Here is a 17615-nt window from a genome sequence, read left to right on the forward strand (position 1 = left end):
GCCCCAGCCCTGCTGCCCCCCCCCTGGGGGGGGTGGGTAGAAAGCCCACTAAGCGCCAGGGATTTTTTTTTTATATAGGTAGGAGTATGGGCTGCCCAGAATGGGCATGTCAAGGCACCCACACCCCAAAAATATTACATAGTATTTCTGCCCCCCCGGGAGGCAGATGGGGCAATAGCCCCTTTTCTGCCCCCCCTCCGGGGTGGGACAGAAAGCCCACTAGCCAACAGGGATTTCTTTTTCCAAAGTTCGGGGTGGGTGTTGCCCGGAATGGGCATACCAATGCCCCCATCCACCAAAAGAGATTCCACAGCCTTTCTGCCCCCACAGGAGGCAGATGAGGGCAGTAGCCCCTGATCTGCCCCCCGGGGGGGGCAGAAAGTCCACTAGGCGTCAGCGATTATGCTGGCTTTTCTATTAGTAGGGGTGGGGGCTTCCCGGAATGGGCATCCCAATACCCCCACACCCCAAAATAATAGCTACAGTCTTTCTGCCCCCCTTGGGGGCATATCAGAGCAATAGCCCGATTTCCCCCCTCCCCAGGGTGGCAGAAAGCCCACTAGGCACTGACTTTTTTTCAGGATGTGCCTACCTGTGGATTTTGGGTCATAGCGCAGCCGGCACCTAGGGAAATATAGCAAACTTATACATTTTTGAAAACTAGATACCATGGGGAATCCAGGATGGGGTGACTTGTCTTGCTCTCAACCAGGTTCTGTTACCCAGAATCCCTTGCAAACCTCAAAAGTTGTCAAAAAACCCACATTTTCCTCACATTTCTGTGGTAGAAAGTTCTGGAATCCGCGTGGATCCACAAAACTCCACCCACCCCGCATTCCCCAAAGTCTTCAGAGAAAAACGGTACCTCACTTATGTGGGTAGGCCTAGTGCCCGCAACAGGAAATGACCCAAAACACTCCATGGACAAACCACATTTTCACAGTGAAAACTGTCCTTTTTTTGCAAAGTGCCTAGCTGTAGATTTTGAACCTTAGCTCTGCCGGCACCTAGGAAAACCTAGCAGCCTATACATTTCTGAAAACTACACACCCAGGGGAATCCGGGATGGGGTGAATTGTCTGGCTCTCACCAGGTTCTGTTACCCAGAATCCCTTGCAAACCTCAACATTTGTAAAACAAAAAACACATTTTCCTCACATTATGTGGTGGAAAGTTCTGGAATCTGTGTGGATCCACAAAATTCCACCCTCCCCGCATTCCCTAGAGTTTTCAGAGAAAAATGGTATCTCATTTGTGTGGGTGGGTCAAGTACCCGCGACAGGCAAGGGCCCAAAACTTATTGAGGCGACATCAAAATTACCTATCACAAAACAACCTGGTTTTGCAAGGGTGGTCCCATGTGTTTTTGGCCCCGGGGTCAGTGGACATCTAGGGAAGCCCCACCCCCCCACTGACCCCACCCGCCACTGGCCCCACCCCTACCTGTGTGGCCCTCGGCCACAAACCACACTGTAGTTTTGGCCCCCAACAAAAGGTTTGTGAGTACCCATGCTATACATGCTCCATAGTCAAACACAATAAATTTGTATTTTTAAAATAAATAAAAACATTACTTATAGCACACCGCTACCAAATAAAAAAAGTTCTATATATTTAAAATTAAACAGTGACTTATTAACCAATTTTGTAAATAATGCAATAAGCTGCACATACTATTTATTAATATACCACAATTTAAATAAATATATACAAAAAAATAAAAATATTTTAACATTATAAAAAATAAACGTTTAGAATTTAACAATTTAAAACTATAACCAGTAAAAAAATGAAAAAAATAAAATATTAATTATATTTACAATTACCTATTTTATAAGAAATAAATAAAGATTTAATGTTTTTTTTTTTTTTTTTTTTTTTTTTTTTTTTTTTTAAAAACCTTTATTTCGATAGATGCACAATACACAGCGTCTGCCTACAACCCCCTCGGGGCCGGCCGCTATGACATTGGAGAACATAGAACAATAATGTCAGGATAAGAAAAGGTTTAATTTTATGGTTTTGTCGAGTACAACGTAGTGTACTTCGAACAGAGTCGAAGCTAATCACTGACCAGGAGAGACATCACCGTTCACGGAGCACCCAGAAGGAAGCGTTATATAGGAAGGCATTGGTAAGGAGACAGGTGGCCACCATCCAGGGACGAAGAGCATACACTATACCACAGAATGATAAAACACAATAAGCTCCTTACTAACACTGAACCCCGACCCCGAAGAAACAAAGAAACATAAAAGAAAAGGAAACCAAAGAGGAAGGGAGAAAGAAAGAGAGAGAGGGCCATAGAGACGAAGAAGACATAGAACACATCCCATCCCCCCACCCTGCATACCAGCGGAAGGCCATGGCCCACCCCCCCCCAATAGGCATGCCTGTCGCCCCAAATGAACCCCAAGTAGGAAAGAGAGTCCGGAGAGTGGGAAATAACCTCCCAGTCTCCGACTCCCAGAGAAGGCAGGAGGAGGAAATGTTACATACTCCCGGTCACCACAGCCCATTAAGCATCCCCCACCCTGAAAATCATCAGCACAACTGAAGAAGCAAGCAAAGCGGCAGGTGGGGAGACTCCATTTCAAATGTGCGAGCAAAGCAGATAATTAGCAGCCTCATCCTAGTCCCCGCCCGCCAATACGTACAGCAAACTAAAGAAAATCGCCCAGCCCCGGCCCGATCCTGAGCGGCCCCACAGATCCACCCCCGCGGTAAACAGTAGCAATTTACACACATGCGGCACAACCGATACATAAGCAAATATTCTAGTCCGGGTCATGCCAGGCGGTCAAGCAGGATCATCAAGGGAGGCAACATCAACCCTGGCCTGAACGCGGAGACCCCACCAAACATGGCCGCCGCTGGGAGTGTACCTCAGGCAGAACAAAGGAGCAAGATGGCCGCTCACGGCAAAGAAGACGCAGAGGGAGAAGAAGCGAGAGTTCCCAGTCATAGACCATCACCACATCGATAGTGACAAACACAGTTTTCCCCACCGAACGGCACACACTCCGGCGATGTTGAGGCAGACACGGCAACACCCGCAGAGGCAGAGTCTCAGCTTGTAAAGTGGAAGGGAGCTTTGTATCTGCAACTTGATCATTAGACAAACCCTCGACACTGTAACCAGGGAGAGGACGATCCATAGTACCCCCCTGTCGCCAATTTGTATCCGCCTCAAAGGGAATGAGAGGCATTGGGGGGTCAGACAACCGCAGTAGTTCCCTGGATGGCATAGCAGCATCGATCTTCCACTCCAGTTCTCGAGTGCGTTGGCACCATGTCGCCCGCAAGTCCCCCAGGGCTAGAAGGATATCACCATAGGTCAGGTCTGCTCCCTGCTGCAGCATGCCGACTGTATGTAAAGGCGCCACCGGGACACACTCCAGCTCGACAGCAGGCAGTGAAGCCTGCGTCAGGGACATGGCGGCCTCCGCCTCTCCGGCGAAGCAGACCGGCGCCGACACCATTTCCGCCGCCAGCCCACCTCGGAGGGGTGAGGGCGACTCCATAGGACGGAGGAACAATAGTGAGGGCAAGAGGAGTTGCTGCTCGCTATACGGGGCTCACACGATGGGAGAGCCCTCGGCTGTGTTGCAATGCGGGTGGTGGGCGCTCTCAAACGGTCACCGCTCTGACCGCTGGTAGGAGGACAAAGGAAGATTCGCCAGCCCGGACCCAATCGTACAGGAATTCTCTCCGTCGCGAAGAAGGCTCCGCCAGGCCGCCCACTCCACGTCCGGTCACATTTCCCCCGGCGCCGGTCCAGCCCCAGGTCGTCTCACCGTACGTGATAAGCGGTGTCCGGCGGTGGTGGTCGGGCCAGAATGCGTGGGCAAAGTCCAAAGTCGGCAAACTCTATGAATCCTCGACCAAAAAAGCCGGCGGGAACATCGGAGGAATGCGGGAAGTATCAGCGCATTCGTGGTTACATTTGCTCGCGCCGTAGGCAGGATTAAAGATCAGGATGTCATGTAAACAGCAGACGGGCTGCGGAGCCGGGAGCTCAGACGTCCTGTCCGTCCGCCATCTTGGCTCCTCCCCGATTTAATGTTTTATTAATAATAAAACTTATTTATTTGCAAACCATACATATAAAATATTTATGAATATCAATTTCTATAAATACATCAACTTTCAGACAGATTTATTATACTTTCATTAAAATAATTTAACATAAAAATACTAATTATAAATGTATAATATTGACATTTAAAATATAACAATTCTTTTATACACAACTTAATACTAAATGAATCCACTTTTCTAAAAGGAAACCAAAACATATATAATGTACTTTAAAAAAAAATTAATACAATTTTATCAATTTTATTTTTTTAAACTAATGATACTCATGTACATTATATAAACAATGATATTAAACAATAAAAAAGTTCAATATTTTAAATTCAAAATGAATTATCTCCAAATATTTCTAAAATTAACCATAATTGTTGTAATAAAATTGACATTGAAAACACACAAATATGCATTACATTTATTTTCCAATTGATGTAGCAGATTGTCACAAAATTAACATGTTTAATATTTTTTTTAATTATTTACTTACATTAATAAATGAAAACCATCATTTACTAAATCTAAATTTCTAAAAAATTGCATATTTATAAAGATGTAACATATCAAAATAAGATTTTCACAACTCTCCCAAACCTCATCACCTAAAATCCCCAAATCCCGCTCCTATAACATAGTACCATAAATAATAATTATACATACTTTAATAAAATAAAAATATTTGAAATTTGACATAAATAAAATTATATACAAAACACACAAACAAAAAAATTCCAATTAGCTTAAATAAAACACTACAATAAATTACATATAAAATAACACATAAAAGCAATATTATATACAATACTTTCCTTAACAACATTTTTTTACGATATTAAACACAACACTTTAAATGATTTTTTTTATCTTCGATATTCCTGTCAACTATATCTTTGACATCCGAATATTCTTGACACAATATTTTTGTTTTACGATATTTTTTATTGAATATTTCGACCAAATATCGCAGAAATTAGTAAAACACTGGCAACTGTGTGAGTGCTGCCCATTCCCAGTGGCCATAACAGGTGGATGGGAGATGGGGACACACCTGTGAAAGACAGCATGGAACTTCATTTGTCTAGCTAAGGAGGACACTCATAGTTTGGAAAAGAAAACAGATACAATAGCGAAATACGTAAATTTGCTTTGTGCAGACTAGAAGCAAAAAGCAGCCAAGGTATTTGAGGTAGAAGCATAGCTTTCACGAATAGGCCATATGTTGTGGAACTTGAAGCAATTTGCTGATCAGCAAGAAAGAATTAAATTCCTAAAGTATAGATCCGAAGACACAAAAGAAGGGCCAGAAGACGTAACATCCAAATTGTTGGGGTACCACTCTGAGCCAAAAGCCTAAATGTTTAGCTATTCCTGGAGGACTGCCTAAGTAGAACAGTAGTGCCAAAGGTATTGACAACGTTTTTTTCAATCAACAGGGTAGTCATGGCCCCAGTCCCTGTCGTTGACTTCGACACCACCTACGGCCTCATTATGATGTCGGTCGGGACCGACCAAACTCCAGTTTGGCGGTCCCGACCGCCTAATTAAAATGTGACCGCACATGGTACGGTTGCATACTCACATTTCCCTATGGGAAATTATGTTACAGCCAGTTTACGGCTGTGGCACAAGTTCCCATGGGGAAATGGGGGGATTGTGTTAATCCCTGCACCCCGTGGCAGGCACCTCAAGGTGCCTGCCACAAGGTGCAGGGATCGTAGAAGTGTGGAGAAGTGTGGCTCAATGATTAGAGCAGCAGACCCTGATGCAGAGATCTAGCCCGGGTCCAGGGTTCAATTCCCCGCCTCGACGGGTCTTGGGCTCAAAAATTCCACGGACCTGATAATTCTCGCCTTGGTGCCTATTCCAATCATGGAGTCCCACTCTGCAACTCTGGGCAATAGCTTGCTTAATCTCCACAACGGCCCCCACAACGCTAAGGATGCCTGGCCTCCACCTTGGGGTGCCCAGGAGTGGATGCCCCACAGGGAAAGCCAGGATGGGTTCCACAGCGGTATTCGTACAAGCGCCTTGAGACCCTTGTGGGTGAGTAGTGCGCTATACAAGTATCGTACCCCCTTGGCCTCCATCCGGAAGCCACAAACAGAAGGGGGCCCTGCTAGGGGCCTCCAAACACGGTTTACGACAGGCTTTCCATGTCGGAAAACGTGCTTTCTAATCCAGATGGCATAAAACGCCGTCCATATGCATTACGGGCTGACTGGCTGACGGGCTCCTTGAGCCCATCGAAATCCAACCAGAATGACGGGCTGGTTTCAATTTTGAGAGGCTGTTTTGTAATCAGCCAGTTGGAATTGAAACCGACGATGTCAGTCAGAAAGCCTCTGACCTATGGTTTTCCGACCGACAATATAATCGGCCCACTAGTCTTATAATTGCCCAATTACTAAACTACTGTGACAGAGACCAATCAATCAATCAATCAGTGACACTTATAAAGCGCGCTACATACCCGTAGGGTCTCAAGGCGCTGGGGGGGGGGGAGCCGCTACTGCTCGAACAGCCAGGTCTTCAGCTTCTTCCTGAAGGAGAGGTGGTCTTGGGTCAGGCGCAGGTCGGTCGGGAGGGAGTTCCAGGTCTTGGCGGCCAGGTAGGAGAAGGACCTTCCTCCTGTAGTCGCTCTTCGGATGCGGGGGACGGCGGCGAGGGCGTGGTTGGCTGATCGGAGGTGGCGTTTGGGAGCGTAGAAGTTGATCCGGCTGTTGAGGTAGCTCGGGCCTTGGTCGTGTAGGGCTTTGTGTGCGTGGGTGAGGAGGCGGAAGGTGATTCTTTTGTTGACGGGGAGCCAGTGAAGGTCTCTCAGATGTCCGGAGATGTGGCTGGTTCGTGGGATGTCGAGGATGAGTCTGGCTGAGGCGTTCTGGATCCGCTGGAGTCTCTTCTGGAGTTTGGCGGTGGTACCGGCGTAGAGGGCGTTGCCGTAGTCCAGTCGGCTGGTGACGAGGGCCTGGGTGACGGTCTTCCTAGTCTCGGTGGGGATCCACCAGAAGATCTTCCGTAGCATGCGTAGGATGTTGAAGCATGCCGAGGAGACGTTGTTGACTTGCCTGGTCATGGAGAGGGAGGAGTCCAGGATGAAGCCCAGGTTGCGTGCATGGTCTGTCGGTTTGGGTGCGGTGCCCAGGGCGGGAGGCCACCAGGAGTCGTCCCAGGCGGAGGGAGAGGAGCCCAGGATGAGGACCTCCGTCTTGTCCGAGTTCAGTTTCAGGCGGCTGGTCGTCATCCACTCGGCTACCTCTTTCATCCCTTCGTGCAGGTTGGCTCTGGCGGCGGCGGGGTCGTTGGTCAGGGAGAGGATCAGCTGGGTGTCGTCGGCGTAGGAGATTATGCTGAGGTTGTGTTTGCGTACGATGGCCGCGAGGGGGCTCATGTAGACGTTGAAGAGGGTGGGGCTCAGAGATGATCCTTGGGGGACGCCGCAGATGACTTCGGTGGCCTCTGACTTGTACGGTGGTAGGCGGACTCTCTGTGTTCTCCCGTCGAGGAAGGAGATGATCCATTCCAGCGCCTTGTCCTGGATTCCGACGTTGCTGAGGCGCCGTACTAGGGTGCGGTGGCAGACCGTGTCGAATGCCGCGGAGAGGTCCAGGAGGATGAGGGCCGCTGTTTCTCCGTTGTCCATCAGGGCTCGGATGTCATCGGTGGCGGCGATGAGGGCGGTCTCGGTGCTGTGGTTGGCTCGGAAGCCGGACTGTGAGGGGTCGAGGGATCCGTTCGTCTCGAGGAAAGCGGCCATCTGCTTGTTGACGGTCTTCTCGATGACTTTGGCTGGAAACGGGAGGAGCGAGATGGGGCGGTAATTCTTGAGGTCGGTGGGGTCCGCTGTTGGTTTCTTGAGTAGAGCGCTGAGTTCGGCGTGTTTCCAGCTCTCGGGGAAGATGGTGGTGTCGAAGGATGTGTTGATGATGTCACGCAGGTGGGGTGCGATGACAGCGTCGGCCTTGTTGAAGACGTGGTGAGGGCAGGGGTCGGTCGGTGATCCGGAGTGGATGGAGTTCATCGTGCGGATGGTGTCTTCGGTGCTGATCGGGGTCCAGGCGTGGAGGGTGGTGGTGGGGGGTGGTTGTTCGGTCATGGTGTGCGTTGGTTGGTTGTTGAAGCTGTTGTGTATGTCCGTGATCTTGTTGTGGAAGTATGAAGCCAGGGAGTTGCAGAGGTCTTGCGATGGGGTGATGTCGTTGTTTCCTGCGCTGGGGTTGGAAAGCTCTTTGACGATGTTGAAGAGTTCCTTGCAGTTGTGTGCGTTGTTGTCCAACCGGTCCTTGAATGCTGTTTTCTTGGCGGCGCGGATCAGCTGGTGGTGTTTCCGGGTGGCAAGTTTGAAGGAGGTCCTGTTGTCCGGTGTCGGTTCCCTTCTCCAGACTTTCTCGAGGGCTCGGCAGTTCTTCTTGGAGCTCTTGAGTTCGTCGGTGAACCATGGGGCTTTCTTGCTGCCGGGTCTGCTGGGCGGGGTCCTCAGTGGGGCGAGTTCGTCCGCGCAGTTGCTGATCCACTTCGTGAGGTTGTCGGCGGCCTGGCTGGGGTTCGCTGAGCTGGCAGGAGGGTGCTGGCTCAGGGAGGTGGCGAGCTGGTCTGCTGTGATCTTGTTCCAGCTTCTGCGGGCGGCCTGTTGCTGGTGGTGGTGGGTCGTTGTTTTCTTGAAGGTGAAGTGGACGCAGCTGTGGTCCGTCCATTGAAGCTCTGTGGCGTGGCTGAAGTCGATGTCCTTGCTGGATGAGAAGACAGCGTCGAGTGTGTGTCCGGCGAGGTGGGTGGGGGTGGACACCAGTTGCTTGAGTCCCAGGTTGGCGAGGTTGTCGAGCAGGGTGCTGGTGTTGCGGTCGTTGTTGTTCTCCAGATGGAAGTTGAGGTCTCCCAGGAGGATGTAGTCAGCGGAGGGGAGGGCATGCGGGCTGACGAAGTCGGCGATGTCCTCGCCGAATTGTGTGCGTGGTCCAGGGGGTCGGTAGATCAGGGTGCCTCTGAGGGTGGTGTTCGGGTTGGTGTGGATCTGGAAATGCAGGTGTTCGGCGGTGGTCAGGGAGTTGTCGGTGCTGGTCGTGAGACGGATGGTGCTCCTGTGGATGATGGCGATGCCTCCTCCCATCTGGTTGGCGTTTCGGTCCCTCCGGACGATCTTGTAGCCCTCTGGGATGGCGATGGCGATGTCGGGAGCTGAGGAGGCGTTCATCCAGGTCTCCGTGAGGAAGGCAACGTCTGGAGCTGTGGTGTCGAGGAGGTTCCAGAGTTCGATGGCATGTCTGTGGACGGAGCGTGTGTTGATCAGGATGCACTTGAGGTGGGTGCTGCTGGTGTTCGGCTTGGTGGGTGCTGGTGCGAGGCAGGTCCGGATGCAGGTGAACTTGCAGGCGTGGCAGCTGAAGGGTCCGTGGGTACGTCGTGGAGAGGCTTGATGGCATTCTGGGAGTCGGCCGGTGTTGAGAGCGGTGAGGGTGGCGGCGGAGTACGTCAGGCGGGTCGGTCGGGGTCTTCGAGGTCCAGGGGTCCTGGCACTGGGCGCGGTCCAGGCGCGGACGGGCGTAGACGGGCTTACCTTTGGCGCGCCTTCGGCGCACAATCGACGCGCCCGCTGCGCGTGACCGCTGCGCGTTCGCACGGTCGCCATTTAAGGCTAAGTGCGCGGGTGGGCGGAGCAGCTGGGAGGCGGGAGCGGGGAGGGTACAGAATAGAAAAGGGGCGGGGAAAAGCGGCGGTGGCGGGAAGGGAGGGCGGAGGGCGGACAACAAGGAAGGAAACCACAACACGGGGGAAATAAAAATTATACAGAACGGGCACAAATTCTCAGCAAAACAAGGGAAAACAAGGAAAAAAAACCAAAGTTATATCAAACAGGCACAAATGTTGGACAAAACAAGGGCAAAAACAACCGCAGCGGCGCCCGCCGGCGATCGGCAAAACGAGGCAGCAGCGAGGCAGAGGGCAGGCAAGGGGCACACGCAGCAGCTGGTGGCCGTGCGGCGCGGGGGTGTCCCTAACCCACTGGTGGACATCATCCACCAGTGGGTTAGGCAGACTGATCAATACTTGATTGAGGAAGCACAAATACTAACCCTGCCTACCTTTGTAGTACAACAACAAAGAATTATTTGGACAATGAAAGAATGGCAGTTTCCACTTTTTTACTGATGTAACAGTGGCATTGTAGCTCTCTACGACACTTAGGAACTCTGTGGACCCACACAGGTGACCTCAACCTGGTGGCCCAAAGCCTAGGTCAGGGCCAAGGAGAAAAACTCATGGATCTAATAGAGCTACACCTCTGCAGAGAATTGCAGATAGAGTAGCTTTAGAAGTGTTTAATGAAACTGGAAACTCTACCATGGTTAGAGCTTTGCTGATGGTAGATCAACAACAATGGATGATTCATCTGTTATTAGCGACAAGATACCCCGTTAGGGGTGAACGTGGGCTTTACAAATACACATGTTCTGTTATGTTACAGGCATTCTGGAGGTCCCCCTCCACTCCAGATGGGCCCAATGGTCAACCAATGACTTCCAGCAATGTAATGTATGAACAGGCTCTCGTTTTATTGCGGCAGAACTCAAATAAGATGACTTAGATGGCCGATTTCCAGTATAGCAGGCTTTCTATTATGTATTTATAAGTGCCAGTATAAGAATTGAAGATGGACACTAAAACCATTAGCCACTTTTGGGGTGAGTTGAAGAAGAGCCCCACACCCTTGTTAATGTTTTCTTCCCTTGCATTTCTCATATACTTGATCCTTCTTAGACAAACGATACCATGAAGGAGAAAAACAAATGACTTATACATCTTGTCAGTATGTGGGCTGATCTTTCTATTCTGCCCTAGGGACGAGGGCAGTTCTCTGTGTTCTTTCGTTTGTTCTATTTTTGGGAGTCATGCTTAAAACTATGGAAGCAAAATGGGTAGTAAGTCCACACTGAGATTGGGGGCAACTGTTATCCGTGGCTATGAGTATATTTTGGTGTAAGGTGGCATCCAGATCACAATGAAAGTTTATGACCCGTAATGTAAGGTGAATAGCTGTACCAGCCAAGCAACATTAGGTGCAGTGCTTTGCTAGCTGTTCCATTGCACATTTTTCTTTTTTACTGGAAACACATTCTCCGCTGTTGCCCAAGGAACAGAGATCTTTGATAGAGGCACAAAAAACTCGGATAGAGATCCAACATGCTATCGGGTTGATGGCCACAAATAATATTCGAGTTTATGATGATGATATGGCTGAATTGTATATGAAATATGAATAAATACTCACCCATGGGTGACTAGAAGACTATATCTCAGCTCAAACACTAAGGGGCCGATTCCGATCTGGGTCGGAAAGCTCTCCTACCAAGCCAGATCCGGAGTGTTTTCCGACCGAGCCGGACTCCTGCAGTCCGACCGAGAGAGTATGATGCGGCCGCATGCTGCCGGACTTGATTCGGTCGGACTCCTATAGAAGTCAATGGGAGCCGGTCGTACGACGCGTACATGGGCTCCCATTGACTGAATGGGTACGTCTCACACAAGGGCGCCCCCTACAGTGGATTCGCGTCGGTGCCATCCGTACCGTACATGCCTGTGTTGGGGAGACCCTTGGGTCACCTCCTGTGTCCAAGTCGTAAGGCTGCGGGTGACAGGGGGGTGGTCCGACGCAGACCCCCAAGGGCAGTTTCCCGGACGTTTTGCGAGCAGGAAACTTCGACTCGATACGGCTGTCCGACACATGCATCGTACTGGCTCGGTCGGAATTCGGCTCCATTGCACGGCACGGTTTTCTTACGGACGAGGCGTACGGAGCGGTTCGGACCCGGAAACGAGTCGGTCGGCGAATTTCGTGTTGCTCCCATCGTACTTGCTCGCTTGTACAGCTGTACGAGTCGGTCGGTAAACACGCGTACGGCTCATACTTTTTATGGCCGGATCGCCATCGGAGCCCTTCCGAGCGAGATCAGAATCGGCCCCTAAGTAGACACCATCCGCTCACATGCAAAATTTGGGTGAAAATATCAAGGTCTGATCATGGTAGTTTAGATAAGACCTCATATGCACCATTCTGTATGCCAAAACTAGATAAAAAAATCTTGACGAAGGAATTAGCAAATAGGATCTTTTCAATAAGCACTACGCTTGTATATCTCTTTCAAAACTGATTTGTACCAAGGGGAGTACATCCCCTAACTTGAGGAGACTGCTGCACTGATGAGAGCCTCCCCAGGAACTGATCAAGATTCCTCAGTAGCATCCGTGGATTTTGAAAAAGCATTTTATATTCTAAAAGTGGCTGTCATCTCACCAATCATAAATTATTGCTAAACATCTTCCTCAGTGTGCTCATAGATGTAGCTAAGAGGCGTCTACAAGAGGGCTGGAGCTTCACTAAAATGTAGAAATGTGAGGCCAGGACTGCTCAAATGGACGAACCACAAATGAAAATGCTGCACTTGTTTTTGATCATTATGTCAAGAATGAGGAGTAACTCTGCTTGTAGTCATGCCGTGTAGCACTCTTCTAAATTCCCCCAATAGGTCCACACGCAAACCAAACGCCCTTTTCAGTTTGATTTTCAAAATATTGATCATAACTAAAAACAAAAATATGATGCAGCAGTTTTCAAAGGTTGGACTACACCTGGGATCAAAGAAGTGGAAAAAAGATGTTTCGGGAATAAAAGAAAATATGTAATATGTTCACATTTCATCTGAAAAAAATCTGTCAAAAATTATTCACTCAGCAGTGGTTCAACAATAAAAAGGTATATACTAGTGATGTAAATACAATCATAACTCACTAACCAGCAATGCCACAGAATAAATTAGATTTCCCTCCCTGATCGAAAATTTAATTGTCTGGTTGGCTAGAACCAGCCCACCGCACAATGGATCAATGACAATACACTTAGCGTGCTTCATGCATGTTGCAGGTACCACTCATATGGCTGTCTAAAATAAAAAGATGCCCATCTTTACAAATCCCTGGAATGCCCAGGTGGAAGGCATCCTTGGGCGGGGGGAGAAGGGGAGTTGTCATTCCATGCAGCACTTTTCCAGATTCCCACAATGGGTCCACACTTAAACAAAAAGCTCTTTTCAGTTAGACCTACATAATATAAGTCATTACTATAGACAAAAATACATTGCATCAGTTTTCAAACGGTGGACTACCCCTGCGATTGATGAAGTGGAAAAAGCGGCAATAAGGTCCTCGCAATAAAAGAAAATAATTAATAGGTTCAGGATGAGATCTGATCAAATGATGATTTACTCAGCAGTGGCTCAACATTAAAAATGTATACACTAGTGATGGAAATAAAATTATATCTCACTAACCAGCAATGACACAGAATTCATTTGATTACCCTCAACAATCGAAAACGTCATTGTCTAGTTGACTAGAACCAGTCCACAACACAATGACTAACTCCAACATACTTGGCATGCTTCATGCATGTTGTATGTTCCGCTCAAAAAGCTGGATAAAATAAAAAATATGCCTATCTTTAGAAATTTCTGGAATCCCTGTGGCTCACACAATTTGGGGTGGGGAGAGCTTAGGGGTGCTGTATTTTTGGAGAGTTGACTGCATCCATACCTGAGAGCAAGAAAGGCCATGAAGCCTAGTATTTCCAACAGTGACCGGTGGCATCTAAGGCGGACACATTCATCCTAAGTGAAAGAGGCGCCCACTAGATATATAATACAGAAAAAGTCCCACAAGCCACTTACCGGCACCCCTTTGTCCCGGCACAGATCTTCAACAAGTGAAGCTTATTCAGCAATAAAAATTGGTGATGACAACTACTGTGTTCACTGAAACTATGCATTTACAGAATACAGCAATAGCTCCCTCTGATCAAGAGGATCTCTTAAACATGACATCACTTTGAGACCAGACTCTTACCAGTGAGGGGAGGCTTTCTAGGTCTGTCTCGGAGTCAGCTTCTCCAAGGATGATCTCTGGTTCCTCCACTGTGCGCTCCAATGCCTCTTCCTCAGTGTGTTCACTCTCCGTCGATTCGTCGTTATCCATGTCCGTGAGGTTCATAATGGACACATTGGTGCAGGCAGAGGAACGCTTCAGTGCCAGACCCCATTCCATGCAGGCATCGGCCTTGGATGGCTCCACCCTGAGGAAAAAGTTGGCAGGACCTATGATTCAATATATCTTAGTTCTCTGCCTTACCTAACACTCTCGAGAGAAAACACTAGATGTGTACATGCCCCAACGGTGGAGTAAACCATTTCCCCTGTGTTTAGGAGGTCCATCTTTGTTAGAGGCAGGAATTTCCTTCCTCTTATTTTTGAGAATCCATTTCTTTCTTTGTAAAATGTTTTGCTTGTGTGTGTACATTCAGTCCTCTGTCAGGCTTCATTTCCTGCCAGGCTGCTGGCCTTCCCTGAATTAAGCCACAAGGCCTCAAGAACTGCTTTGATAACTGTGTTATATATCATTTCCTCTTAGGTTAAAACCCATCAATGGTCAGGTGACATATTCCTCTATGTTTACAGAAATTGAGTTCAAGAAATGAAAAAGAAAGAGTTGCAGAAAGGGTGTAGAGAGGCCAGGAAGAGACAATACTGCATTGGGGGCAGTGTAATGAAGTGTGAGCTGCAATGTGACTGCAGTGAGAAACCATTTAAGAGTGGTGGGATTGGCTATGAAACCAGTAGCACTTAGTTTGAGTGCAGTCTGAGTATAGTATGGCGTGAATGTAAGTATATGATATACTGAAGGGGACTATAAGCTATGTGCCTCAGCAGGCCTCAATCTATGTTGGTACCAGAGGGAGATATACCTAGAGCCTCTTGTGTGGCAGCAGCCTGTTATACACAGTTTTGGCAATCGTGAGACGAGAGCAACCCTAAAATATTTCATGCTCCTCCCATGCCTTACAATATCTGCCTTACAATGTACTCGCACCCATACACAGTACCAGATCAGGAAGACAGGCGTTCTCTTACATAGCTCCTGAAGCGTGGAACAGCCTCTCTTCTTGAATTTTGCAAGAATCTGAAGACCTGGCTTTTCAATGAAGCAACTTACTATTGGCTGGGCTGGGAACACACACCTGCTCAGCGCCAGGATACCGAAGCGGGTGATAGTGTGCTTTACAAATACACATAACATAGCATGGTATTCCATTTGTCGCACATGAGCTGTGCCGACGGTCTGTGGTCGGCACTACCATTTTAATGATGTGCGAGATAGATTTAAAGGTGCCACACTTATCTGTAGCACAAATGGTGGAGTTAGCGATAGTACAAAACATGCAGTGGTCTTTAAAATTGGCAGACAGGTTGCATAAGGCGGTGTGAGAGGCCGGCACCTTGTCTGGGAAGACTGAGGCTTTAGCTTGGACAACACTTTGGTTTGACAATGTCTGGAGGGGATTGTACAATTACTATTTTGTGTGGATTTAGTGTTCATTACTCTAGTTGACCTACTGCTGGGATGGAAAACTGTATGATAAGATGTTGGCAGGTGGTGGTTAGTGCTCAGCATACAGTAGGCATGCTGTGCTCCCGAAGAGTGAGGAAAAAGCGATTAGAGGCTTGAGGTGTCCATTCTGAAGAAGTCAACTCCACAGTTGATATACTTATGTCTGGAGATTGTACGAAGAACTGATCACAAATGCTTTATTCAGTGATTTAGTTAGAGAGAGCAAGTGATGATGGAGTTATCAACAAGTATAAATAATTGTATGGCCATAGTAGGCAGTGTAGGTATGCTTACATAAGGGACATACTCATGGACGTCAATTCACCAAAATGCCAGGGGTAGCGGAAGGGCCTTTACATGCCCCTTGACCTTCACTTTCACACAGCCACACAAACACACACATTCACACATACACACTCCTACATAAACACACTCAAAACTGCAAACATGCACACAACATACATACATTTAAAAGCATCTTTTTACTTACTTCAGCTGCCAGGGAAAGTTATATTCCAGCTATCTGCACTTCATTTTGTATTAAGCTAATAGCGAATAATGTAATATTATTCACTATTAGTATAATGAAAAATTGACAAAAAACAAGGCGAGTGAAGCCCCCACCGACATCCATGTGGACGAGCTGCTTCTGATCCTGGCACAGATTTTGCCACTGCTGACGCTAGGGGTCACAAAGGCAGTGCCAGGGGTCACAAGGGCAATGCCAGGGTTCGAAAGCAGTGACCCCATGCGACCCGTAAATGGCATCCATGCATCCATGGGCATTCTGCACTGGAATTGCTGAAAAGTGTGTGACCTGCAATTCATAGGAATGGAAGGTTGGTAGCTGCGGGGATGTTGCTGCAGTTGTTTAATGGGTTCTGTTAGTTATTTTGGACAACGAGAAGGATTGCAGATGCTGCACCTCTCTCTTGATTAATCGGTCAAGTCAGTGGTAGTGCCTGGCTTCCAGTGACTACCATGCGGTTACATTTCTGAACTTGACTTTGGAGTGCTTTGGCAATTCATTGTGGAAAAGATGTAGTTTAAAGCCCGAACCTGGCCTTGAATAAACTTGAGATGTGAGATTAGTGTTTTGATGTTGCGTGTCGGTTTTGTGAGTGGAGCAATAGTGTGGAGGTTGGTTGCTGATTGGAGGTGGTTAAACAAAATGAGACTATTGCTCCAGTCAGAAATGTACAATATTTCCATCTTGAAGAAGTAACTGTGGAAGAATATCTGGTGGCAGGACTGTTCAAGTGATTCTGTTGGAGTATTGATGTGCTGGGAAAGTCTTTTTTTTATTTAATACTTTGTAATTCAATTTCATAAAGCAATACAGAGAATTAATTACAACCAGAGAAATTGACACAAGATTGCAGTAATCCAGTGTAAATAAGATGATAAATAGAAGAATTTTTGATTTATAGAAAGAGAGGAATAGGATAGGAAGCAAAAGGGAAAGAAAGAAAAAGGAGAAGAAATGGGGATAAAAAAGGAGAGGAGAGAATAAAAAAAAAGAAACTAAGAGAATTATGAGTGGAAGGAGAGAAAATTAGTGCAAGGTAGCCAGTATTAATCGGACTTTGAGCTTGATTACGATAACGGCGATTGTACCATCATTGTGGCGCCCGGGAGACCACCGACGTGCATGCGGCGGTCGGGAGACCGCCGAAGAGCATGCATCGGTCCAACTGCCTGCATCATATTCGGGCGCTTAATATCATGGAATGGAGTAAGAGATGATACAATGTAGATTCTATGCTCATCGCAAATAGATTACCACCAATTGGTTACAGATAGTTTGGTTAAATCTTTCCCACATGAAAGTATTCATCTAAAGGCAAGAGCAATAAAAACGATCCAAGAATAAAGGTCTATTAGTCATAGAATCAATGCATAAAGAATCGAAAAAGAATTTGTAAAGAGAGAGGAATATCCCACTGTAAAATTTGTAAGCATTTAGTCCAAACTGATATACAATCTCAAAAATTATGAACATAAGAACAATTATATACCATGCGTAGTAATTACTCAGTATGTTTAGAACAAGACCAACATAACGGTGATTCTGACGTATTGATCTAGCTATA

At 47.5% G+C, this 17615-nt stretch overlaps 1 protein-coding gene across 1 annotated transcript in view; it reads right to left on the minus strand.

Annotated features, from left to right (window-relative positions):
- TSKS (testis specific serine kinase substrate) overlaps positions 1-17615 on the minus strand; it is a 332589-nt gene that overhangs the window by 228413 nt on the left and 86561 nt on the right. Inside the window, exon 2 of the mRNA XM_085614340.1 lies at positions 13984-14209. Coding sequence (XP_085470466.1) covers positions 13984-14209 — 226 coding nt within the window. The remainder of the gene's footprint in view (positions 1-13983; positions 14210-17615) is intronic.

This window comes from Triturus cristatus, chromosome 7 (genome assembly GCF_964204655.1).
Source record: "Triturus cristatus chromosome 7, aTriCri1.1, whole genome shotgun sequence".
Taxonomy (NCBI): Eukaryota; Metazoa; Chordata; class Amphibia; order Caudata; family Salamandridae; genus Triturus; species Triturus cristatus.